The sequence below is a fragment of the Ananas comosus genome, linkage group 22 (assembly GCF_001540865.1).
Source record: "Ananas comosus cultivar F153 linkage group 22, ASM154086v1, whole genome shotgun sequence".
Lineage (NCBI taxonomy): Eukaryota > Viridiplantae > Streptophyta > Magnoliopsida > Poales > Bromeliaceae > Ananas > Ananas comosus.
In genome coordinates this window covers 9,615,453-9,642,530 of record NC_033642.1, presented here as the reverse complement: position 1 = coordinate 9,642,530, position 27,078 = coordinate 9,615,453, and the positions used below count along the sequence as shown (strand labels likewise).

Sequence of the window (27,078 nt, the reverse complement as noted above, 5' to 3'; positions counted from 1 at the left end):
AATAATTCAAATTTAATACCTAATTTAGTTTGCTATTTTTTATTTTGCTAAATAAATTTAATCTGCAGCCGAATCACAAGTTATAAATTCAAATTTAAAAGGTACCAACAATTTTATTTTATTTATTTTGGCATTTTCATTTTTGGTTTTATTTTGCTAATAACTTGCTATTCTTTTTTATTTTTTAAATTTATTTTGCTAAATAAATTTAATCTGAAACAGAATCGTACAAGTTATAAATTGAAACCTAAAAAATGTATTAACAAGATATACTGAATAAGTTATTCAAGCATCTAAATAAGGGCACGGAACCCACCCACACTATTTAAGATACTGAATAAGTTTTTTTTTTTTGAGAAATAGGTAGCACGCTACCCGCTCCGTTTATTTCATTTAGAAATAAACTTAGTTAGAAATATGAATCAACTAGAATTCGAACTTGGGTCTCGGATACCAACCACCAAATCCTTTGCCACTTGCTCTAGGGACGGTTGGTAGATACTGAATAAGTTATTCAAGCATCTAAATAAGGGCACGGAACCCACCCACACTATTTAAGACATCAGTACCAACTATAGCAGCAAGTGGTAAAGGACTTGGTGGTTGGTATTCGAGGTCCTAAGTTCGAATTCTAGTTGATTCACATTTTCAGCTAAGTTTATTTCTAAATAAAATAAACGAAACGGATAGCGTGCTACCTATCTCTCTCTCTCTCTCTCTCTCTCGAAAAAAAACTATAGCAGATACAATAGCCTATGAAAAGAATTAAAAAATAGGAAGGAAAAAAAAAAAAAAAACTATGGCTCACACACTTTGTGCCCAAACTTGTGTTGAGCTTATTCCCATGCATGTGAATTGTGTTCTCACATGAAGAAATGATTAAGAGGAATAAGAACATTGCATCATTTAGTATTCCTCTCAACTAAATCAACACGTAAAGCTAATTAATTAATTAATAGCCTACAAAGTGTTGTTTTATTTGAGGGTTTTATCTCATTTATAGGGGTAATTAAATAGTCTCCATATATACGCATCTTATTCGTTATGGCATCATGATCACGTTTAATTAGTGATGGAGTATTTAATTTCTATTTTTGCGAATTTTAGACTTCGATATAAGCATTTCAAAAGAAAATATCTAGTGCAGTTGATTGGTACCCCAATTACTGATATATAATTGAACCATTTACATTACATGCAACATTTTTTTTTCTCTTTTCGTAATAATATATGTATATATATATATACAATAAATTACTTTAAAAAAATTAGAATATTAAATTATCCTTGAGTTAAAGCTGATCAAGGAGTAATGGTGCAATTTACATCAATAAATTAATTTCTGAGATAATTATTTGTGTGTGTGTCATCTTTTTGTCAAACACATTGACCACGAAATATATAGGCGTTACACTGAAGACGTGCTAAGCACACCATGGAAAGTGAGGCATCAAGCGTTACACCGAAAGATCCCCCGAGTAAACTGGCGAGTATTGTATCTTTTACATGCTTAACTTAAAAAAAAGGAGTCACCAACCGTCCCTACAGCAAGTGGCGAAGAATTTGATGATTAGTACCCGAGATCTAAGTTCGAATTCTAATTGATTCACATTTTTAGCTAAGTTTATTTCTAAATAAATTGAGTGTCTCAATTTCTCTTATCCTTGAATTTCTCTTCAATATCTCATCCCTCTCTCATTCTAATCATCCATCAAATTTGATGGATTGTTATAAAATTAGAAGCACAAGAGTTGCTGTGCTCCTAATAGCACAGTAGCACTGCTTTATACATACATATTATAAATAAATCATAATGACATTAAAAGAGTAGTTTTTATTATTGATAGAATAATTATATTTAATCTGATCAAATTTTTTGTATAGTTATAATTAAATAGTAAACATGCTCCATATATTTACTCCGTCATTAAGAAAGAATTAATATTGTGTTTTCAAAATGAAAAACAAATTATCTATATCTATATCTATATTCTACATATCTATACATTATTTATCTCAAAATTGCCACATGATAACTTTTTTTTTTTTATAGTTGAATGTGGACTCCATCTCGAACCAGCTCAAGTTATTCATTTTTCTCTTTCTTTCGCTGTTACTTTCGTTCAACGGCAAGATAAATCCCATCCCTCATTATCGCTTTTTTTATTACTATTTTTTTTATATATTTTTTAATTATTTATTCCTCGTATTGCATGGATTACTAAGTTAGTATATAAATATACGCATACATAAATAAATATGTTGAAATTGGTTGAACTTTTTGGTCAACCCATTCGGTGCTGCGACAAATCTTTTCTTGCGGAGAGGGTTTAAGTGTATTAAAGAGAATAGTCGAAGCGTACGTTCTCATCCATTTTGTTCACATCTCCAAGCCATGCATGAGCTGTAACACACTGTGCATGCAGGGGGAGTTTGAGTTGCAACAAAAGTGCTTTTAATATGTAATGGGTTAATTATGTACAGATCTATGTAAACATAATAAATTATAAATATATTTCTACGAGGTTCAACTTTTATATATTTTTTTGAAAAAAAGATAACATGCTATCCGCTTCATTCATTGAAACTTTCATATATTGTTCATGCAAAAAGTCCTAATATTTTTAAATATATTTCTGCCGTTAGAATTCATTAGAAAAATTTAACTAACCATAGGTTAAATATTTAATCCTAATTAGTCAATAAGGTAACTTGATAATTTTACTCCTCTTATATTATTATACCTTTTCTCTCAATTAAAATCCTAACAGTGGGATTCTTCTTCGTCTTCGTCTTCGTCTTCCTCTTCCTCTTCCTCTAGTCTTTTTTTTATACAGGTTTCGAATTCATAACTAGAATTTTTTCGTCTATATTAATCCACGACGCGTATTACTTCCTCCATATCAAACACGTGTTGCTTTTCCATTCACTTTTCTTTATGAATTTTTTTTTTTACTCAAAAGAAAAGGTTTAGAAAAAAATGAGTGAGAAAAGAGGTTGCAACAATAATGAAATGAGTTATATTTTAAAAAGAAAGAAGATGGCCATTGAAAATTTTTTGGGAGGACACTTCTGCTTGATTATAGCTGTTGTGGCTTTTGGAAGGATATATTTGTGATGACAAAATTAATATTTTACTTATCTGCTGTTAAAATATAAATAATTCTCTATCGGCAACAAATCAGATGAATATATTTGAAAATATTAGATTTTTATAAAACTAATATATAAAAATTGAACTTTATAAAAATATATTTATAATTTATTATATTTGTAGGAATTTGTATGCAATTAATAAAAGCAGAAGCAGGAGACAAGTTTTGCCAGCGCGGCTTCTCCTAGCAGCTACTCTCGGAGCTTGACATGTACTCATGCTTCCTTAAATAGCACAGCCCATTTTTTGTCCTCTCTCTCTCTCTATGTTAACTCAGAGATATGTATATATATATATATAGAGAGAGAGAGATATATATATATATATAGAGAGAGAGAGAGAGAGAGAGCTGTGTTTGTGAAGTTGTGAAGTTGTGAGGCTTGTGCTGTGTGAGGTGTAGTTTGATAATGTGATGCTAAAAATATTATATTTCTAAAAAATATAAAGTGTTTATAATATTTTTCTTGTTTATTACTATAAACTTATAGTTGCAACCTCGAGAAGTATATAACTAGATGCTTAATTTCTTCAATGGCGATTACAATTATAATTTTATAGTATGAAAGAAAGAAAAGATTAAAAACAGTTTTAAAATTTTTAAACCTTATATGATATAAAAATGATACTTTTAGCCATCACTTTACCCAATTTGGCTTTGTGATTACTCAAAAACACCTTATTTTTTCCTCTTAGGCTACATTTCGGAGTAAGAAAAGTTTGCGTTACATGTATAGATCGCATTTGTTCGGTTACTGTAAGAAAATTGAAAAACAAATCTCTTCATGTTTTCAACCCAACTTTTTTTTTGGTTCAGTAGCATTAGATAGATGTTCTCTACATCAAAAGAATGCTTCGTAACCTATTTAGCTTGATTAAAGCTTTTGCTAAAGTATTGCTAATTTAGATAGAACTTTGAAAGCTTCACAAGTTTTAAAATTTTTATTTGTCAAATGCTTGATTGGTTATTATCTCTTGAGACAAGGTGACAGTTTCAGAGGATGAGTCAAAGATGAGCTTAGATTGGGGTGCTGATACTAAGAATGATGTTTTGCTGATGACACATTGACATGTGGTTTGTATTAAAAATTAATATAATTCACGAAAAGTAAATGTTACCAAATATATTCATATATATATTCTACCTGATCTATCAATAACAAAAATTTTTAATTAACATAATAATATCAATTAAGATTAATTTGCTAGGTTTGTTACTTTGTAGGCAAAACGTGGCCTACCCCTTTTTTTTCTTTTTTTTTTCTTTTTTTACTATTGTGTCACGATAGAAGCTTCTAAAATTGACAAAGCTAATGAATTTAATATATAGCATTAAACATTCGATCTACCAAAAAATACGAAATCATATTAAAACATCAAAATTGAACAAGCTAATTTTATTGTTTTCGAGAGCTCTGCATCTATTAATGTAAATAATCACCCAACCTTAATATATTAAATTGCCCAAAATTTCGACTGAGCTTAATATATTTCAAGCACAAAAGGCATGCATTAATAAAACACAGTGGAAATCCCAAGTTTGAGTCTCAAAATTCCGGTTCAATTTGCACTTAACAATTTGAACTTTGACCCCTTAATATATGTTGTAAAACCATATATATATATATATATATATAGAGAGAGAGAGAGAGAGAGAGAGAGAGAGAGAGTTGAGCTAGAATACTCTCAAAAGTACCAAGAAGTTTGTGCTTTTGAATTTTTAATCTTTGGATGGAGAAATGTATGATTGAGATGATAGTGGTAGGTGGTGGTAGATGGAATAGTGTTTGATCCAAAACCATTAGTATTCAATGAGTAGATCCAAGAGCTAAAAAGCTAATAGCACCAAGTGGGTGATACTTCTAAAAGTATTCTAGCTCAATTATATATATATATATATATATATATATATATANTGCTCACCCTTTTCAGTTATTCGTTGCCCACGCAAAAACGTCGCGTCCCTTTCGGCATGCTGGGCCCCACCATTTTCTAATTTTTTTGTCCCTTTTTTTAATTATTAAAAAATTATTTAAGATTCAGTGCCTTTTTTATTATTTATTTATTTATTTATTTTTGGTCACCATGGGTGGAGTAAATATTAGTTATTAATTAATTAAATCATTATTAAAAAACAAAGTGGATAAAAACAAGCCCTCTCCGAGCCGTACAACTAATCTGTGTATTTTGTCTAGCCAATAATTTGTAAAATAAATTAAATAAAATATATTTGTTGGAAAAAAGAATGTTTTCTTTGGTACGTCACTTTCTTTTTCCGCGTGCATCCTAAAACGTAAGAAATTTAAAAAAAAAAATTAGGGTTTATATATTTTTACCTTAGTTTCATTAATAAAATTTTTCATATATATATATATATATATATATATATATATATATATATAGCTAAGCTGCTATACTATCGGTAGCACGGACGCCTCCGTGCTACTAAGTTGTTTTCAATGATGCCACTTCCAAATCGATGATCGACTCCGTTAGATTTGATCTATACTATTGAAAGCATTTGGAAACTAAATATTTCGTTTCATAATGCTAGTAACACATGATCTGAGAATCTTTTACTGAAGATATTTAACAATCTTGAGAGATTCTCAGGAATGGAAACGAGTGGGTGTGTGAATACAACTTGGGGAACTCTCAAAAGGAGTCTTGGATAATAAGTGATTCAGTTAGCAGGAATTAAAATGCACACATCCCTGCACCTTTAATTACCACATTTGTTTCGCAATGCCTAGCCTAGCTCCTTGACACTGCATGCAAAGCGTGTCTCCTCTCTCTCTCTCTCTCTCTCTCTCTCTCTCTAAGTCATTATGACATGCACTTGGTGCACCACGTCATCCCGTGCGCTGCGCCATTTCAGGGCTCCACAGCATTTGACTCGGCTTACTTTAACTCTTACTGACCTGCTTAGTCCTGCTTTTGCTCTTGCTTATAGCAATAGTAGACTCTAATAAAGAGTTTCGTAAGAAAGAAAAACGTAAGTTGATTAATTTGGTACGAACGATCAAACTCGCTAGTAATAATAATTCATTAGATTCTTATCAGCGATTCAAAATACTTAAACTCAGTTACTATTATTAGTGTGTCCGTCATTTATAAACCCGTCACACTCTCTCATATTATCCAATGTGGGATTATTGGGGTGTTAGAGTGTATTTTTTAGTTGACTTATTCAAGCACCAATTTATCGAATCATACTGTACATGCTCTACTACAGGACCAAACAAATTCTAAATTTAGAAAACAATAATATGTATTATAAAAATTAAAGTATGAGATAAGATAAAAGATGGAAAAAAAATAATTGCAGTGCAGTGCATTGAATGACATGGTGCAGCATGTACAGCTGCAATATTCTCTCTCTCTCTCTCTCTCTCTCTCTCTCTCTTCAAACACTGTCCATTTGCTGGCCTATATATATTGGTTCATCCACCCCCACTCCTTAAAACTGTGTACCACCCCTCACAAGCCCCAACACTCCCCACACAAACACAAACACAAACACAAACACAAACACCAACACTCTATTCAATGAGAAACCTTGTGTTGAAGGACCCAGTACTAATTGGTGGCTCAGGAGATGGAGCAGTGGTGAGTGAGAACATAAGGCTTGCATGGAGGCAGGTCCGCGCGCCGATCGTCGCGCCGCTGCTGCAGGTGGCGGTCTACGTGTGCGCCGCCATGTCGCTGATGCTCTTCGTCGAGCGCGTCTACATGGCGGCGGTGATCATATGTGTGAAGCTCTTGAGGAGGAAGAGGTACACCAAGTACAAGCTTGATGCCATGAAGCAAGAGCTCGAGGCTAGTAACACCCACCCCATGGTCCTGGTGCAAATTCCCATGTACAACGAAAAAGAGGTATTATAATTAATCATCATGGATTAGATATAATTCTGATGCATAGTTTTTGAACTTTGCAAGTGATTAAGATTGTAGAAGTTTTTTAGGTTTATGACAACATTTTTTTTTTTTTTTTTGAGTTCTTGTGAGTGCTTACTACAGAACAATTATCAATGTTTAGTAGTACTATAGTCCAGTTGAAATATACATGCATGCAACAAAACATGATATACAGATATCTTTTTACATGCAATTTAAAGTTTGTACCTTGCAAAACAAAAAAAAAGAGGAAAAAACGAGAAAGAAAATTAAAAAGTTCGTAGAATTTAACTCATGCTAGAAGAAAGATGATTACGAGCTATGATTAAAAAGTACTTGAACTGATTATTTCATATATAAAGTAAACACCTTTTACATTCTTTCTACAAGCAAAGTGGTCAAGATTCACTAAAATTGGGTAAAGGCTCCTAGTTTAATCCTTTTTTCAACTAAAACTCCCAACAAAGTTCCTTTTCTTTTTTGAAAGCCACAGAAAGTTACTTAGTTTCCTCAAAGTTCCTAAATATAATCATATTTAAAAGTCAGATTCCACCTAATAATTGTCATTATGAACAAACAAGGAAATTGTCCATGTTTACTTAGTTTTTTCCTTTGAATAAGTTACATTGCACCGGTTCTTTTAATCACTTATATCTAGAGAAAGGAGACATTTGGTCAAATTGTTTGTGAGATTTTATCTTTAAATATGTAATTGCATGTGAAATCATCTCACAACTCACAGGGGCTATGTGATGGCACTAAAAGGGTATGTTGATGATCAATTCATGGTTTAAAGACACTTTTGCAAACAAATCCTTTTGCTTAAACATAAGATGCACATAGATTGTTATTCTTGTTTATTTACTAAATTTGCTTCGAGTTGTTCTCTCTTCTTTCTTTCTAAAATGGATGCGTGAAGCCAAAGAGATTCTGTTAGAGTGAGGACCTAAAAGCAAGACAAGTGTTTTTGATCCCTCGGCCTTTTGACACGACCTCGTTTTAGCTGGCAAGAGTTCAGGGTTTCTTGCGCTGATAACCCTCGAACGTGTCGCATACCCGACAGTTGTATCTTGTCGCATTCAACTCGCGATTAAAGCTAATGTTTAATGCGAACCTATCTATAAGCACAAGTCGGCAAGTACAGCTGAGGGTAAAGATTGTTTTCCTTTGTAGTATTTACATATTTTGGTAACAAAAGTAAAAGCAATTAGGCGAACTAATAAGTCAAATAAATGTACAGTATATATAGCCTATTGTAAGTTCTTCCTTCTTAGCTATATTTTAAACAAATTCCATTCAAGTGATAAACCATTAACTCATTTATAACCACAGGTTTATAGCACGCAAGAAGTGGAAGGGAAAATGTACAAATGCATGCATGTATTTTGTGTTCTTCTATAGCCATGAACAAACAAATACAAATACATGCACAAACTCAAAAACAGAAACTTATAATTATGCACAATGAACAAAATTACCTTAAGAAAACAACTAAAATGTGACAGGTTTACCGGTTATCGATCGGAGCGGCATGCGGTCTCTCGTGGCCTTCCGACAAGATCATAATCCAAGTTCTCGACGATTCAACCGACATGATCCTCAGGGTAATGTGCTGCGAAAATGTTTTCATTTCTTCAATTTTTCTGAAAATAAAATTGCTTTTACTAAGATTTTTATTTTATTTTGCAAAATAATAGGAATTGGTGGAGTTAGAGTGTGAGAGGTGGGCAAGCAAAGGAGTGAACGTGAAATACGAAACAAGGAATAGTAGAAACGGTTACAAGGCCGGGGCACTGCGTGACGGATTGAAGAAGCATTACGTCAGGGAATGCGAGTATGTCGTCATCTTTGATGCCGACTTCCAGCCGGAACCTGACTTCCTCTGGAGGACTGTCCCTTTCCTGCTCAGTAACCCCGAACTTGCCTTGGTTCAAGCTCGATGGAATTTCGGTGAGTTTTGTAGATTATTTCTTTGAGTCGGGCTACGGTACACTAATCACTGTTTCTATGATGCTATCGACTTTTGGCGGGTATCGGATCTGCATCAGTATTTGCACACGCACGTACATATTAACTCAACAGGAAAGCAGTACCAAATTTTGTCGAAACAAATGAAATGATCTTTTTTTTTTTTTTGAATGCAGTAAATGCCGATGAGTGTCTGCTAACTCGACTTCAAGAGATGTCTCTGGATTATCATTTCAGTGTGGAGCAGGAAGTGGGATCTTCCACATATTCGTTCTTTGGATTCAATGGTCACTTTCTCAAAAACTGGAGGTCATTTCTATAAAATTGTTCAGATGCAAAAGTTCTAACTTTTAAATGACTTTGCTTAAACAGGAACTGCTGGAGTATGGAGGATTCAAGCACTTGCAGATTCCGGCGGATGGAAGGATCGGACAACTGTCGAAGACATGGATTTAGCTGTTAGAGCCAGTCTCAAGGGATGGAAATTTGTTTTTGTCGGTGACTTATCTGTAAGTACAGCACTTAAAATTATATCATCAAACTTAAAACAAAGTTTTGCTAAGAAATATATAATACTTCAGGTGAAAAATGAGCTACCTAGCACATTCAAAGCGTACCGATACCAGCAACATAGGTGGTCTTGCGGTCCTGCGAATTTATTTCGAAAGATGTTTAAGGAGATAATCAACTGCAAAGTAAGCTAAATTGTAAAACATAAAGCAACATACAAGTACTAATTACTAGTAGAACAATTCGTTTTACATATCTCATATTTTGTTGTTGAATGATATCGCATTCTGTAGAGGGTATCGGTGTGGAAGAAATTTCACGTGATATATGCCTTCTTCTTCGTGAGGAAGATAGTCGCGCACTTCGTCACCTCCATCTTCTACTGCATTGTTATCCCTGCGTGTGTGCTGGTCCCCGAAGTTCATCTTCCCAAATTCATCGCCATTTATGTGCCGTCGACCATCACCATCCTTAATGCTGTTTGCACTCCAAGGTACAAATAAGATTCAAAATTAAGTCTCTCAACCTTCTTAGTGTGCTTTATATATACTTTGTTTATGATAACCTGTCAGTAACTAGTAAGTTGTGGTTTTAGCATTACATTCTTCGAGCTTACAAAAATTACTCGAGAAAGAAAAGCATGAACATTTGACACAATCTAAGGTGCACTAGGCAATTTCTTTCTTTTTTATGTTTTTATTTTTTCTTGAATTTTGTATTGTTGAAGGCATCTAGGATGAACTCACTCAATTCTTGTTATTCTTCGATAATATGTAACTCTATCTTTCTTTACCAAAAAACTGAAAAAAGAAAAAGAAAGTTACCTTCTTAGTGTGCTTTATATGTAACTCTATTTTTCTTGAATTTTGTATTGTTGAAGGCATCTAGGATGAACTCACTCAATTCTTGTTATTGTTCGATAATATGTAACTCTATCTTTCTTTACCAAAATATTTAAAAAAGAAAAAGAAAGTTACCTCTATTTTTCGGGTTTTTGTCAAACAAAACCAGCAAAAATACAGTTGCAAACAATAAGAGCAATAAGTAGCCCCTCAGGGAATACACGAACAAATGCTTAAAACGCACTAAAGAATTAGTGTATAATGGCTAAATCTAATGTTCTTTTCTTGGGCACAGATCCCTACATTTGCTGCTCTTTTGGATCCTCTTTGAGAATGTCATGTCTGTACATCGAGCAAAGGCGACGATTATTGGGCTTCTAGAGGCCAACCGTGTCAATGAATGGGTCGTCACTGAGAAACTAGGTACTACCGGAAAGCCAAAGCCCAACACTAAATTAGGAAGACCGCGGTCTCGCATTGGAGAAAGGTACTGACTAATGGTTAAATTATATCATTATTTAGTCACTCGCCTAAAATTTTGAAACTTACATTTTACCCTATTCGTCAAAGAAAAAGAAGTTGCTCAATGAAACACTACTAAATGAGACAAAGTGATTAACTCTTGTGGTTTAAGTAGATTTCAATATTCTAGAGGCAAAACAGAAGAATACTAATAAGGTTTTCGAATGCTAACCTTACTCTTTCTTCTAATTATCAGGATCCATGTATTGGAGTTATTCATGGGATTATACCTCTTCTACTGTGCGATCTATAATATAATGTTCCGCCATGATCACTTCTACGTCTACTTGCTTTTCCAAGCCGGAGCTTTCTTCATCATGGGGTTCGGTTGTGTCGGCACTTTTGTCCCCAATTAAGAAAGACAGAGATCCCTGCAGTTAAATAGAAAAAAGAATCAGCTAAAGCTGAGGACTCTCATGCTAGTTTTTATTTTCCATTTATCCAGATCATCATAATGTAGGGTCAGAAGAAATAGGAGCCAACCCAAATGTATATGCAAGGTTGGCAAGTAAAAATATAAAGAATAAACAATATCATAAATGGTATATGTAAAAAGGATGTTAGTAGGTTTGATATTATCCCGTAGTCATTTATATATCATTAGCTTATTGCCATAGAGCTAGTCTTAGAATAGTTCAGGTATTCTGCTAAGCAATTTCAGTGTATGTTGCAAATATGGCATCACATTGGGGGATCTGATGTTCATTATTGGGAATATCAACTATTTTGCATGTTTATGCAATATATCATCACTTTGGTCATACTATGTTACCATTATCATCTCTGCAAAAGAATTTAAAATAAAGGAATCAGGAATTGGATAGCTATTCCAAAAGCTGATTCAACTTCTTTCTAGTTTGCGAGGTTGACCACTATATAAAAAATTTCCGAAACTTTATTGAAAAACAGAATACCTCTTATATTTGGGGACCATGTTTTAGCATTGTTCCTTTCTCCATCCTTTTCTTTCAGTTTCTACTGGAAATTTAAACGGACCTGGAAGCCTAAAGAGAAAATCACAATCAGGTGTATTATAATTAACTAACAATGTAAAAGTAGACTATCATCTCTTTTGGCTAGAAATACAGTATCTCGTGGAAGCACGACTAACCTATATTCTAAATCTTGTCAATCTGCCTTATGGTGTTGCAGCAATTACACTCATAGAGTAATCTACGGTTGGTGTGTCCTGCACGTTCATTAAACATTTTTCCACAAAGATTTCTGACATCTAAAATTTAATTTGAAAGAAAGTTAGAACTTCGAAGAGTGTAGATACCCTTGAGAAAAAAGTTTTTGCGTGGACTAAATTAAACACCATTTATCTATCTCAGCATTGCTCAAAGAGTGGCTTCCAATATCAAATGCAACATCATGATGATTCCAAGTCTCATCCAAACAAAACCATCTCATTAACCATAAAAGGTCTATTTAGCAAAAAAAGCACAAAAAATATGGAAAATTTGCAACTATGTTTCATTGAGACACCTACATAGAATACGAATGAGGATAAAATGAAGATAACGAATCAATCAGAAACTATTAATTTGTCCATATGATTCATCTATGTGGCACAATCCTGCATCTTCAATCCACTCATCTTTCACAATAAGTACCTCATTCAATGATTCTAGATATAGTTTCTATTCATATTTCTAATTGATCATATTAGCAAAGGATAACAAAATCCATCTTAACTTGCAACAAACAACAACAGGCTTATAATGGCAACAAATTTGTAAGATAGAATAAAATATTCCAAAAAATTATAGGATAAATACTACTCTTAGCATAAAATAAACCATACTACACAATATTATCCCTTCCACGCCTCACAAGCATTTCATTAAATACATTCAATTCAACTTAATACAACACTACTCCAACAACTCAATCACCCCCAACACATAAATATGGCACAAAATCCCCCTAAAAAAGAAATACTACTTTTTAGCGTAAAATAAACCATACTACACAAGCTTATCTCTTCCACGCCTCACAAGCATTTCATCAAACACCTTCAGTTCAACTTAATATAACACTTCTCCTACCACTCGATCTCCCCGAACACATAAATAAAGCACGAAATCATCAAAAAGGTGGGAAAAAACTTATCGGGGCGGGGTTTGATCCTCGTCATCGATTCGGAGGTTGACGCCGTGGGATCGGAGAGCGTTGAGGAGGGCCCAAACCTTGGTGCGGTTCCGGAACCCCTTCTTCTCCACCTCCTTGGAGGCGTCGGCGTAGATGGGCTCGCGGGCGAGGCCGTCGACGGCGAGGCGCGCGGCGAGGACCTCGCCCACGGCGGCGGCGGCCTTGGCGTTGCACGCGCGCCCGCCGCGCTCGAGGCTCTCCTTCAGGGGCTTCTCCACCGACGACGCCGTGACCACCACTCGGCCGCTCCGGCGATCGACGACGTTCGCGGTGACGTACTTGAGTGAGATGAAGAGGCGGAGCACGTAGCGCTTCGGAGCGGGGACAGAGAACCTGCTCATGGATGCATGTATGTGCGCATGTAAAGCATGCATGTATAGGAGTAGGGTAATGGCTTGTTATGTGACATGGCTATTATACAGAACACCCCCTGGAGTTGCCACTATTTGTATTTTCATCTTTGTAAAATTACAAAACAGTCTAATAAATTGCGTTCACGTACTCTTATTAAAGTTTTAGAATCATCTTCCTTCAGCTCTTTATTTCCATTTACTTTTGAGAGAAATAATTAAGGTACAACCTAGAACTTGTGCATCTCCTCATTTCCACGCTCATTGCATTGTGTATGTCAGACTTTTTGTTTCCATCTGACATATTTTATTCTCATCGCTCTCAAAAATAGTTTCTACTATTGGATCAAACATACAAAAGTTAGGCCGCGAAGCGCCTCTTGTTATGTAGCACACGAATATATATATATATATATATATATATATATATATATATATATATATATATATATAGAGTTGAGGTAGAATACTTGTAAAAGTATTATGTGAGTGATGCTTTTGAGATTTTAGCCATTGGATAGAGAGATGTGAGGTTGAGATGATGGTAGTAGGTGGTGGTAGGTGGAATAGTGTTTGATACAAGGGCTATTAGTAATCAAGGAGTAGATTCAATGGCTAAAAACCTAATAGCATCATCGGGGTAATACTTGTAAAAATATTCTAACTCAATTTTATATATATATATATATATACATAAAAGTAAACTGGATGCAAGTAGTTTTTTGTTTTTAAGTAAAATAAAAGTTTCTGAAATTTTGAAATCTCATGGTCAAATTTAAGGATTTTAAAACGGACACCCGAGCAAATATTGGGCTTGGGCTCCGCCCATTTTGAAAGATGCTAGAACTAATTTTGAAATAGCTATTTATACATTGTAAGCCCAACTTGGCAACCCAACCTAGGTTCCAATTCCCTAGAGCGCGTTTGTTTAGCTAGATTTCTGTCGCAAAACTCATTCATCTCGCCTATCTGCTTGGAGTTGGAGATCAGAGGCGGAGAGTAGCAGGAGATGTACGAACTGTAAGCACCGATTCCAACTTTTGTCTATCACCATACTCAAAAAGTGTGGAAAATCTTCTTTCTGAGAGATCTTTTTGAAAATTTTATGTTGAATATGGCCAACGTGACATATTCAAGGTGATCCATAAAGATACAATCAATCTATTTAAGTCGATTTATAAAAATACGATAGATCTTATGGTTAGGATGTATCTGGACACGTTCTTGATGGACGGAAGTGATTTAATATCCTTACATTAAATTATATATAAATATGTAATATACGGGAGTCCCGGTCTAACTCTAATCCAATTATTTGTGACGGCTCCATCTCCGGAGATAAGGGAATTAGACTCGAAACGTTCCGTCTTCTTGCAGATCACGAACGAGAACAAACCACGAGCAAGGATCACTGCCTATAAATCGGGTACAGAAATCAAAATTATGGCAAAAGATACGATCTAGTTTCTCCTAAAGTCCCAACATTTTAGTCAAGAGCTAGAAAGATCTTCTTTCCTACAAGTTGCTAAGGACGGGGCGGCGCCCTCTTAGACTAATGCTCTAGTTCTGTCGTTGTGTAAAGGGCAGTAACCTCTGACCTTTTCTGGCTCCGGCGAAGCAAACACGCCCTCAAAGTAAGAGTTCAAACAACAAAATCCCTCACTTCCAATCCAAAACCTTCATGAATACTCGTGCACGTCACTCAATCCCTAACATAATCTTTTTTAGTCAAATCCTATGTTCTCACGAGTCACGAGTCACTTTGTCACTCTTTATACTGGTCTACAACGGCCACAAACACTCCAGGTGGGCTAATACACTCGTAAGTCGTAACCACACCGCTAACCGACCTAACCCCCCGATTCCACCGACTTCCCTATGCGCCCTCTCGAATCCACCGTCCATACCTCCGCTTCCGCACAAATCCGACGGTTCAGATTATCTACCGCAGCATAACTTCCTATGCGCGTACTCGGACCATAGAATGTCATCCCGAGAGACACGTGTAAACTTAAATAATTAAAAACGAGGGGCTTTTTCGAAAAAGTGAATCCCAGAGTTATAAATATGCGACCTCGCTCCCGTTTCTCAAAGCGAGCGAACTCTCTCGCGTTGGTCTCTCTCCCTCTCTCTCCCTCTCTCTCTCTCTCTCTCTTTCTCTGCTCTCTCTCTCGTTGGAGAAAGCGAAATAGGAAAAAGGAAGAGAGTAGTTTTGTTCGATTTGAAATCGAATTGAAGGGATTTGGAGAGATTCGTTAGAACCCTAGCTGGCGACGCTCCCCAATCGATTCTCGCCAAGTTCCTCTCGGACTTCGTACCATTTTTTGGTAATTTTCTGCGTAATTCCCTTCGATACAGGTGTTTTGATCTAGGGTTTGCAGTTTCTCGATCGCCTTCGATTCGATCGGTGAATTCTTAAGTGATTTTGAGTGTTTTTTTGATCGATTCGTGTGTTTTGTGAGCAGGAGAATGGTGTCGGACGCGAGCAAGAAGAAGGCGGCGGCAAAGAAGGCGGCGGCAGCGGCGAAGAGGGGTGGTAAAGCGGCGGCGGCGGCGGCGGCGGCGTCGGCGAAGGCCGCCGCGCAGGCTCCGAATGGCGTCGCGGCGGAGAATTTGGCAGAGGGGTTTGGATCGATCGAGCTATCGGATCGCACTTGCACGGGAGTTCTCGCATCCCATCCCCTCTCTAGAGATATTCATGTTAGTCTCTATATATTTTTGTACTCTATTTCGTGTTATGCTTTAGGAATTTTGTTAAAATTTGAGGTGTTATGCTGTAGAAGTTGAAAGCAAATGATTGTTTTGTGGGATGTAAAATTCTAATGTATTAATGCTCAGTTTATGGAATTTGGGATTATTTTCTTAAGTAAAAAATTCTTTGCCTTTGATGCTTCAAGTTTCTAAAACAAATGAGCGAATGACACGGAATCAGATATGGTAAAATCTTTATTTTTTTTTTCATTTTGCAATGAAAATCTTCAAATTTCATGATATGTTATCATGATCTTTTTTCTAAATATTATATAATGATGATTTTCCGAAGAATAAGACTCATTGATCACTCATTTATCTGATATGTATATGTCAAGATGTTATAGGGATCCCCTTGTTACATGTATGGAACAGTGTAGTAGACCAGCTCTATGAGTAAACTCAGGAACACAATGCAGAATAGTGGCTATTGACACGTTGAGATTCACATCTCAGTAGTGTACAAGAACTTGAATTTTGTTATTCTAGCCTTTGTTTGCTGCTTTTATCATATATTCTGTTTTTATCATCTAATCTTTTGATTGTATCTTAGCATCTGATCTTACTCTGCATTTTTTGCACACCCCAGATAGAGTCTCTTTCATTGACCTTCCACGGGCATGATCTCATTGTAGATTCGGAACTGGAGCTCAACTACGGGAGGTATAACATTCACATTTACCCATTCTTTGTTACATTTGAGTTCAATTCCATTTTGTTCATAACATTTTACGAATACTGTAATTTCAGACGGTATGGTCTTCTTGGATTGAATGGCTGTGGGAAGTCCACACTTCTCACAGCAATCGGATGCAGAGAGCTCCCAATTCCTGAACACATGGATATTTATCATCTTACCAGGGAGATTGAAGCTTCGGACATGCCCGCTCTCCAAGCAGTCATCAGCTGTGATGAAGAGAGGCTGAGATTGGAAAAAGAAGCTGAGAGATTAGTAGCTGAGGTCGTATTTTAGTCATTTGTTTGAACGAGAAATCTTATGCATCTCGGCAAAATTTTCTGTTTGAAAGCAGCATTCAAACATTTCGAACATTTCTGATTTCTTTTGATACTGTTTTCTCTAGGAAGATGGTGGCGGAGAAGCCTTGGATCGGGTCTATGAGCGGTTAGAAGCTATCGATGCATCAACTGCTGAGAAGCGTGCAGCTGAAATTCTCTACGGGCTTGGTTTTAGTAAGCAAATGCAAGCAAAGAAAACTCGAGATTTTTCTGGTGGTTGGCGTATGAGAATTGCATTGGCGAGAGCACTCTTTATGAATCCGACCATCCTTTTGCTCGATGAGCCTACAAATCATCTTGGTAAGAGTTTTTTGAGTCATCCATGTTAATATGGGAAACATTTTTTGTTCTGCAGCTTTGCTTGTTGCAATATGAACTTCTGAACTTGTAAGGTTGAGATTGACCTGGTTGTTACCATCTCTTGTTTGGGCGAAGCCATCATACTGATTGGGGCCAAGCAAAAGATGAGTACAATAAAATCGTAAATTTTTGCTCAATTCTTAAATTTAGGTTAGTTCGGTGCCTCGGAGATTAAGGTTTTGACCTTCTCTTATTTCTCGTGAATTGCTCTTTCTCATACCAGTTTAGAAATTGCTAATGGCATCACTTTTACCATTCCAGACATGCACTCTACTCTTTGATTTTCCTGCAGAAATAAGGATCATTTTCCTGTTTGGAGAAAAGCCTTACAAATATGTTTTCCTGTTAGAACTTTCGGTGTTTGCTATTGCCTTTCCATAACTACTCAAACCTTAGATTCATTTGTTCTTTCTTTTGGTTACAGATCTGGAAGCATGTGTCTGGTTGGAAGAGACTCTAAAGAAGTTCGACCGCATCCTCGTTGTTGTCTCCCACTCGCAGGATTTCCTGAACGGCGTGTGCACCAACATCATCCACATGCAGAACAGAAAGCTGAAGCTCTACACCGGCAACTACGACCAATACGTCCAGACCCGAGCCGAGCTCGAAGAAAACCAGATGAAGCAGTACAAATGGGAGCAAGAACAGATTGCATCCATGAAAGGGTACATCGCCCGCTTCGGCCACGGGTCCGCCAAGCTAGCGCGCCAGGCGCAGAGCAAGGAGAAGACCCTAGTGAAGATGGAGCGTGGCGGGCTCACTGAAAAGGTGGTGAAGGACAGAGTACTAGTATTCCGCTTTACCGATGTAGGCAAGCTCCCGCCGCCCGTCCTTCAGTTCGCCGGCGTAACTTTCGGTTACACCCCCGATAACCTTATATACAAGGACCTCGATTTCAGTGTCGACTTAGATTCCAGAATCGCATTAGTGGGCCCCAACGGGGCGGGGAAAAGCACTCTGCTAAGGCTTATGACCGGGGACTTGGTTCCCTTAGACGGTATGGTTAGAAGGCATAACCACCTCAGGATCGCGCAATTCCACCAGCACTTGGCGGAGAAGCTCGACCTGGAGATGTCGGCCTTGCAGTTCATGATGAAGGAATACCCAGGGAACGGGGAGGAGCGGATGAGGGCGGCGGTAGGGAAGTTCGGGTTATCGGGCAAGGCGCAGGTGATGCCGATGAAGAACCTGTCGGACGGCCAGAGGAGCAGGGTGATATTTGCTTGGCTGGCGTGGCGGCAGCCGCATCTGCTTTTGCTGGATGAGCCGACGAACCACTTGGACATCGAGACGATCGACTCGCTGGCGGAGGCGCTGAACGAGTGGGACGGGGGGCTGGTTCTGGTGAGCCATGATTTCAGGCTGATCAGTCAGGTGGCGCAGGAGATTTGGGTGTGCGCGAACCAGGCGGTGACGAGGTGGGAGGGTGGGATTATGGAGTTCAAGGAGCATCTCAGGAGCAAGGCCGGGTTGCATGAGTGAGAGCCTTTTTCTATCCTTCTCCTTCCTTCTCCCTAGAGAGAGAATGAGGTGAGTTGGTTATGTTCGCTCGTTATATACCTGCGTCATGGTGATTGATTTTCATGGCGCGTATTTATATGTCTCGTATCGTATCGTATCAGACTACCTCGTCATCTGTGTGTATCGTATGTATCTTCTTTATCTGTATCTTGCCACATCTATATAAAAACATCTAAAGAGTGTAAATATTACTTGTTTCATTCGAGGACTAATATTTTACACTAATATAAAAACATCTAAATTTATATCCCACTTTATGTTTGTTTGTGCAAGTAGCAATTTTCTTCTCAAAATATTTCATGGGTAGAAGGGTGAATCTTTTTGGTGACTAAAAGAGGACAAAGCAAAGAATATTTCGAAGATAAATTATTTACAAAATTGAATTCACGGACAGACATCAGGAGGCCTACTTCTCAAACATTTTCTTGGAAAGGTTTTTAATAAACAATTGAAATCTGCTCCGAGAATTAGTAACTTCTTCTTCTCACAATAAATAACATATACATACAACATCTCATAACCAATAACCAAATCTACATTACGCACTACAATCTATATTACACAATCTTTTCCCCATTCTATGATTCCTCTTTTCTCGAAACACCAACAAATCTTACGAAGCTTGTTCAGGCTACAGTATTTTAAATATCATATACAAGCCAGTTTTATTCTCTTCCATTTTGACTACAGAATCAAATCAAACAGCTTTGCTTGATTTTGCCCCATGCATGAGCACACTTAAGCCTCCGCTGCTTGGCGCATGAGCTCCAAAAGGTTCCCAGCTTTCCTCTTGGCGCGCTCCGTCCCCATCTCGGCTAACTCCTTAAGCGCCTCCTCCGACCCTACCTCCCTCGCTGCGGCCAGCTGCGCCGCGTCTGCCGTGCACAGAGACCACAGCACCGCCGCAGCATTCTCCTTATTCCGCGGCGATCCCGTCCTTATCACCTCAACCAAGCTGCCGACAGGCCGCAACTGTACTATTGCGGCCCTCCCTTCTGGATTATTCGCTAAAATCGCTAAAATCGCGAGTGCCTCATCGATCATTCCACCGCTCGAATCTGCCAGAAACCTCATCAAGTGATCCACAATTCCGGCTTTCACTGCTCTCACCTTATTTCCTTGATATATGCACAAATTAAAAATCGCTGTCGCTGCATCTTTCTTACCTCTAGGGGTGCCCTCACATAAAAGATCAATGAGCGGAGGTATCGCCCCCTTAGCACCAATAGTTACTTTGTTCTCATCCACAACAGACAAACTAAAAAGGGTAGCCGCAGCATTCTCTCTCGCTTCCATGCTCCCATTTTTAAGCACTTCCACTATCTTTGGTATTGCTTCATTATTTACAATACTACCCTTGTTATCCTCATTGATTGAGAGGTTAAGGAGGGCCGTGACGGCATGTTCTTGGGTTCTTGGGTCGGGAGAAGAGAGCAGTTCCACTAATAAAGGGATTGCACCGGCTTCTGCAATACATACTCTGTTGTTTGCGTTTCTCTTTGCAAGCAATCGGAGCTCACCTGCGGCCGCCCTTTGCTCGTCGCTGTTGCCATTTGCTATTTTCTGCATTAGCAAGCGGATAGCAGCACGATCACAGTCTGGAGCTTTCCCCTGTTTCTTGTCTCGGTGGCCTGATTTATTATTCTTCGGCAGTTCAACGCCGTTTACTTCGCACCACTGCGCAATGAGGCTCTTCAACACGAAGTTTGGTGTGAGGACACTGTGGGATAGGTGTTGTTGGGTTTTAGGGCAGGTCTTGTGTCCGCTGTCGAGCCATTTTTGGATGCAGGACCTCTCATAAGTCTGTAGAAAATTCATCTATATTTAGTACAAAAAAATGCTGAACAAATCTAGAACAGAGCATTGAACAGGTACTACAACCATCTGGCTGTTGGCTTATAAGACCCTAACGTAAGTGAAGGGCTTAAATGATTCTTAGCACACCATGTTCAGGAAAACGAAATCCATTAGGTGTTAATGCCTGTTTGGCCTAACTTCGGGAACAACCTCTCTACAGTGAGAAGCAACAGCCTTTTGAGAAACAAAATAGTCTGGAATCTGGATCTTCTACCATGGCTGAAATCTGTAATGAGCCTTTGAGCTCAAAAGCAGAAGCTTCAGCTTAAACCTTCTGTTTATAGTGCAGCATGAAACTGTCAGGAGGATCTTTATGGAAAAGATACTAGTAGATTTTCAAAACAGTTCTACTCAGGCAGTTCTACTCAGGGAGCCAGAGCACCAGTTCAGCTAGCATTCTAATTTGCATAAAAGTTAAAAGTATTGCATACCTGTCCAGTGGAGACAATGACAGGGTCCCTCATCAACTCAAGAGATATGGGGCATCGAAACTCATCCGGAATAACAGGAGATGTATTTTTTATAGGGCTAGTTTTGCTTTGGACGGTATCAGAAGTCGGATTCTCATCTAATACACAGTCCGTAAGATTCTTTAGCAAGGATGACATTTCTTCAAGGCACTCATCTGGAACACCATCACTTGAAATCACCATTTCATGTAGAGCAACTGACTCTTTCTTCATGTCGTTCATTGTTCTCAGTTGCAAATTTTCTGAAATTCTTTTAAGGATAAGATTGTCGCAGGGCTTTTCAACTTTTGCGCAAAATAAATCTCCAACAAGTTGTGGATCGGGAGAGTCCATTGTCACTTTTGCTCTTCGAAACTGCGCGTGCACGAGTTCAACCTGCATAGGTAGGAAAGAATAGTAATTTTTGTTGGCTCTCAATTAATAAATGGTAGTCAAAGGTACAATTAAATGATAATATCAGTTTATATACCAATTCTTCATAGTAAAGTGATGAAACATTCGTGATCATAAGTTGCCCATTTAACAGTGAAGCAAATTTAGACGGCGAAACTACAAAAGCTTCCACAAAAGCTTAATCATGTACTACCAAGAATACATATTACTGGGTTAGACAAGGCATGCAATGCAACTGATCAAATATTAAATTTTACCACAAATTTTTCAAAAGACGAACTGTATTTTCTCAAGGAAATAAGAACGAACGGATTTTAGCTTATGCCTGAATGCTCTTGAGAATTGTTACAATTCAGATTACCTGCTCTAAAACTTCTTCAGAGATATGAAGGTTGCCATAGGATAAATCATCCAGTGCTTTCTCAATTTTCTCATTCACCTCTAGGAATTTGCTGGCAAAGTTTTCTCTTTGTAGTGCCTGAAATAGAACAATAGTAATATGACTTGAGGAAAACCGAATGTAGGACCCAAAGCTCATAAAAGTGCAGTAGGATCAACAAAATTAACACTTCCAGGCAATCGTTCCTATTATATAGGCTATACAAATATCAAACGAAACTGCTCCGACAAAGCTTATATTGTACCAAACCAAACTAATCCATTAGTATAATAGCAAACTATTGAGTCCAAACACTGGCCCAAAGTGTTTCTAGCACAAGCTACTAAGACTAACAGGGGCTAGTCCTTGTATATCAAAATATTGACTCCAAATTATCATTGCGAAGTTATGGTGTGTGGCACACATACTCTGCATAATCAAGGGATGAAATTATGAAATTGAAAAATAAGGGGCATATTATTCTAGGAAGATTGACTCGGATACAAAGCAAATTTTGATCTAATCTTCCTATAAAAGTGCACTTTAACAGCACTCAGTTGGATCATCATGTAACAAAACTAGTAGCAGTAATTAACAATTGAGAAAGAATTAAAAGGATTAAAAGATGTTTCCAAAATAGCATGGCGATTATCACAATCATAATCAAATGAAACAATCAAATTACCTAATTCCTACATTTATAATGCTCTCTGACCCATCAATACCAAAAACTAGTCTCAATAAACTTGACTCAACATTAATCATCCCATTAACACGAACTTATAGAAAATTTCGGTATCCCCGACTTTGTATACGACGAATAAAAGGGAAAAAAGAGGGCGATTGATGACAAAGAACAAGGAATAGAGAGGAATAGCTTATACCTGATAGATCTTACTCCCGTTGTACACGGATCGGAGGAGATCCTTGGCGGAGACCAAGGCGCCGCGGAGCGCGGCTAGGGATCGGACCTCGCGCTCGCCGAGGGACCACCCGCGCCGCCGCCTCCACCGCCGCCGACGACTCGCCGCGTACGCCGCCGCCGCCGACGCCGGAGATCCCCGCCTCCTCGTCGTCGGTCGTAGGGTCCATTGCTGCGATCGTAGGGCGAAGGGACGAGAATTGGACGAAGGGGAGAGTTCAATTTGGATCGAGGAGTTAGGGTTTTGGTGGGAGAGAGAGAAGAAGAGAGAGAGAGAGAGAGAGAGAGAGAACGAACCGGAAACGTCGAAAATGGATGGAGACGAAAACTTCATACAACTTAAAGAGGATATATAAGATTATATATATATATATATATATATATATATATATATATATATATATATATATATATATATATATATATATATAAAGAAATTTTTTGAATAAGGTTTTGGGAGGTGGTGTTTGACGTCATGTGCAAAAAATGTAAACTATAAAAACCCAATTGCAAGAGTTTGAATCAGAATAATAATAATGCAATAAGTAATAATAAAAAGTATAATCACAACTAATTACTTGGACTAATAGTAACCAATAATAATAATAGCAATAATTTACATTAATTGTGATACTAAGAACACGGAATAAAGAAAAGTCATTTTTTTTTTTTTTTTTTTTTCTTTTTAACCAATTATACCATACAAGCTATATCATAATATGCAAATTCTATTATACTTTGTAAAAATAATATGATGATTTTCTGATAAATAATATTTTAAAAAACATTTTTATTATTTTATATAAATATAAAAAAAATGAAATATATATTTTATTATTTTTATATTCGTTCGGCTTGGTCCACAGATTGGAATCGGTATTTTGTGACCTGCTCCCAGAAGAATGGTTTACCTCTTTGACTTGGGATTGTGAGGGGAAAATTCATATTAACACAACAAAACAATTTTTTTTTTTTTTTGATAAAATGCTAAATTTAGAAAAAATAATTTGATTTAATAATTCTAAAAAAAAAATTTAGATTAAAATCCCAGATGAATGGACCGTAGGTAGATCCAATTCTCAAAAATAATAATAATAGTGGGATTTTAATTTCCATACTCATTTTATCCGCGTAATAAAATGAGTATGGAAAATTTTAATTGCGTAACATGACATGATAAACTATAATGGTTGGCCCCTGTATTATCCAAGAACTGCAAGTTAGTCCCTGAACTTTTTTATATACTTAATTTTACCGCCAAAAATATGCGCTAACAACTCCAATATTAATGCACGATTAACTAAACGGTAATCATAATTTGATTTCTTAGAAGAAATCTTATACAAGTTTCATCCAATTTCTCCAATTTTAACAGACATAAATAATGTCTATTCAAAAGTTGCCTCAAACTTCGAATCCAAATGTTCATTTTATAGATGCTCGACACTTTTTGCTTTTCGAAATAGAGAAGCTGATCTAACCGTCTCGCGAAACATGTAGCCCCATGCTCTGTTTGTTGGTTGTTGCAACTGTTTCCACCATGTAGCCAAGCACTTCATTAGGTAGCCAACTGGGATAATGCAATACCTCCCCACAAGGAGAAATGAATGAACTGCGCAGTTCAATGATGTCACACTGGCTACTTATTTCAAAGAACCCTCACATGGAGTTAGGTCACAGATAATACAGGTGTTCTGAGCATTCAAAAGTCTTATGCAACTTAAAAATGCTAGGTGTTTAAGATGCTTACCTTCTCTACTGTACGGTGCAATGCTGTTCGATGAAGTGTTGTCCGATAAGTGCCTTTAGAAGGAGCACTATTGAGCAGAATCAGAAGCTCCGAATATTTGAAGATTCTCCTTTTTTGGGCCTGCGAATCTTATTTATGCCATAGACATTTCTGTTTGTCAAACACTCTATTAGAAATAACAAGTATAGAGAATGGAAGCAGAAGTGGAGCCAAACAGGTTAGATAAGATTGCTCTCTGATAGCATTATTTCTGATCTTAGTTGCGATCCCTGCATCTTTGTACAGAGTTAAATGTACTACTAGAGGTACAAGAGATATGATATACGAAAACATAGCATGTGAAAATTGCATCAAGATTGTCATTCATAAATTATTCAGTTTGATGTAATGAGTAAAAGCAGGTAGAAATTGGAAGAAAAGTCATCCGGTAACTCCAGAGTGCTAGAAGTTCATAACAAGAAAAAGTTCATACATCTTCTGGTATTTGCACAGATTATTGTAAAGATGATATTAAGATGCAAGAAAATCAATGGTCATGTAGGTAGAGATATAAACACATCACATGACATTCACATGAATATAATTTGGATCTATATATATACCAGCTTTTGTAATGGTTTAACTGTCCTAAAAGGGAACTTATCGGCACAACTCTTACATAAGTAATACAGTACATGAAAGGTATCAAACTTTGAAAGTGTAAAGAAGCAACCGATAGAGATAGAAACATTGGAGACGAGTTAGGACTCGAAACCTAACCTCCTTTCCTGCAATATCATGCCCTCACACTTCCTCCTTTCTTGCAAAATCACGTATGTACATATCTGCTTACATGTATACACCCCAGCAAAGTTACGTATCTACAATTTCATGTACGCCCTTCAAAAACTTAATTAATTAACAGTTAACAAAAAAACTTCCCAGTATGAATTTCAATCTCTCTTCATCTTAAAGGTGTTTTTGAATAACATGTAGGTGGGGCACATATGAAGATTCAGATTCTGCAGGAATATATGCTTATGTTACTTTTTTGGATTATATATGGAAAAGCTCATTAGCTCGACATACCTACCTCCTCAGGAACCCCTCATGTAAGGTTTCTGTTCTTAATGAGAAAAGACTTTCTCCCTATCCTTTTAGTTATTACACCTATGAGAATGCAAATGCATTTATTTCAGGAGAGACACTGCAAACCTAATCAAGAATTAGTGTCAAGCAAGCATACATAATTGACTGCTAGCTGTTTCTAACAGCAGTTTTGACAATTGTTGCAACTCCCCTCTCAACTAGAAGAATCGACATATCACTTTGGTGTTTGGTCTAAAGCTTTAGGAAGTTCACCAATGATAGAGGAAAATTGAAGATATTGTCCATTCAAAGCTATGATAAAGCTGGAAATCAGATTGTCTACTTAATACAACAGCAACAACAGCGACAACAAAGACTAAGCATTTAGCATTTAGCATTTAAATTATTGGGTCATCTATAAGGACCCTTTTTCCACACAACACTATTTATGGTATGATTATTTGGCAAATTAGGTGTTATCATACCTCTTTTTACTACTTTCTCCGATTTGCATCAATTTGAACGAAATCACCCCTACTTGGTGCATAAGTGGACTCTGCCGCATGTGTCCAAGTAATCTCAATAAGTTTTTCATGCAACTTCGCCTAACCTGCGTTGGATGCACTTACTAGCTTCTTATTCTCTCTTTACTAATAGACCGCCCACGTGAACATTATTATCCCGGTAAGGTCAGATAATTAAAATGCCTCAGATTCATGTTTCAGCAGTATAAATACAACCATTTGATTGCGAATGAAGCAAATCAAACCCAAAAGGTAGCTCAAAGCAATATCCACAACTATTAGCCATGGTCAAGCTAAAAAATGTGATGGAAAAGCTTAAAAGAAGAGTTTTCCTGAAATCTGACGGTGGAGTCCCTGAAGATGTGAAGGAAGGGCATTTCGCAGTTCACGCCGTTAAAGATGAGAAGTATCAGAGGTTCATTGTGGAGGTAGCTCACCTCTCAAAACCCGAGTTCCTCAAAGTGTTGGAGTCGGCAGAGGAAGAATTCGGGTTCAAACAAGCAGGGGTACTTGTTGTTCCTTGTCACCCTAACGAACTCGTGAAAATATTAGGGGCTCGGAGCGTTGAAAGGGCTTGTAGTGGAGGGATTTGACGAAGAAAAAGGCGACGATGCATTAGAAATTCATAAACGCAAGAATGATTAATGCCTTTTCACTTGCAGGAACACTTCA

General features: G+C 37.2%; 4 protein-coding genes and 1 long non-coding RNA gene across 22 annotated transcripts; 2 read left to right on the top strand and 3 right to left on the bottom strand.

Annotated features, from left to right (window-relative positions):
* On the bottom strand, positions 6,424–13,419 carry LOC109727179. 15 transcript variants are annotated; one of them, XM_020257131.1, is made up of 8 exons: positions 12,002–13,419; positions 11,805–11,894; positions 11,063–11,261; positions 9,745–10,003; positions 9,614–9,664; positions 8,830–9,523; positions 8,560–8,660; positions 6,424–6,994 (listed from the first exon to the last, which is right to left on the bottom strand). In XM_020257131.1, the coding sequence occupies exon 1, from the start codon at positions 13,416–13,418 to the stop codon at positions 13,002–13,004; it is 417 nt and encodes a 138-aa protein (XP_020112720.1). In that variant the 5' UTR covers position 13,419; the 3' UTR covers positions 6,424–6,994; positions 8,560–8,660; positions 8,830–9,523; positions 9,614–9,664; positions 9,745–10,003; positions 11,063–11,261; positions 11,805–11,894; positions 12,002–13,001. The 15 variants fall into 15 exon arrangements, with proteins under 15 accessions (XP_020112720.1, XP_020112719.1, XP_020112723.1 ...); XM_020257130.1 differs by having other exon boundaries at positions 9,779–10,003; XM_020257134.1 differs by having other exon boundaries at positions 8,830–9,451; positions 9,779–10,003.
* Positions 6,701–11,259, top strand: LOC109727180 (mannan synthase 1-like). Its single transcript, XM_020257139.1, has 9 exons — positions 6,701–7,027; positions 8,554–8,652; positions 8,746–8,998; positions 9,193–9,303; positions 9,389–9,525; positions 9,598–9,711; positions 9,820–10,019; positions 10,664–10,855; positions 11,087–11,259. Exons 1-9 carry the CDS (start codon positions 6,701–6,703, stop codon positions 11,244–11,246), a joined length of 1,593 nt encoding a protein of 530 aa, XP_020112728.1. The 3' UTR covers positions 11,247–11,259.
* Positions 15,503–19,293, top strand: LOC109727178 (ABC transporter F family member 1-like). Its single transcript, XM_020257123.1, has 6 exons — positions 15,503–15,721; positions 15,860–16,094; positions 16,735–16,808; positions 16,896–17,106; positions 17,228–17,462; positions 17,947–19,293. Exons 2-6 carry the CDS (start codon positions 15,864–15,866, stop codon positions 19,002–19,004), a joined length of 1,809 nt encoding a protein of 602 aa, XP_020112712.1. The 5' UTR covers positions 15,503–15,721; positions 15,860–15,863; the 3' UTR covers positions 19,005–19,293.
* On the bottom strand, positions 19,492–23,435 carry LOC109727177 (U-box domain-containing protein 12-like). Its single transcript, XM_020257122.1, has 4 exons — positions 23,027–23,435; positions 22,125–22,241; positions 21,332–21,745; positions 19,492–20,846 (listed from the first exon to the last, which is right to left on the bottom strand). Exons 1-4 carry the CDS (start codon positions 23,396–23,398, stop codon positions 19,782–19,784), a joined length of 1,968 nt encoding a protein of 655 aa, XP_020112711.1. The 5' UTR covers positions 23,399–23,435; the 3' UTR covers positions 19,492–19,781.
* On the bottom strand, positions 24,350–26,754 carry LOC109727176. Of its 4 annotated transcripts, none has more exons than XR_002220740.1 (4): positions 25,883–26,754; positions 25,574–25,815; positions 24,815–24,964; positions 24,350–24,676 (listed from the first exon to the last, which is right to left on the bottom strand). It is a non-coding gene; the product is annotated as an uncharacterized LOC109727176 (long non-coding RNA). The 4 variants fall into 4 exon arrangements; XR_002220739.1 differs by having other exon boundaries at positions 25,887–26,754; XR_002220738.1 differs by having other exon boundaries at positions 25,574–26,754.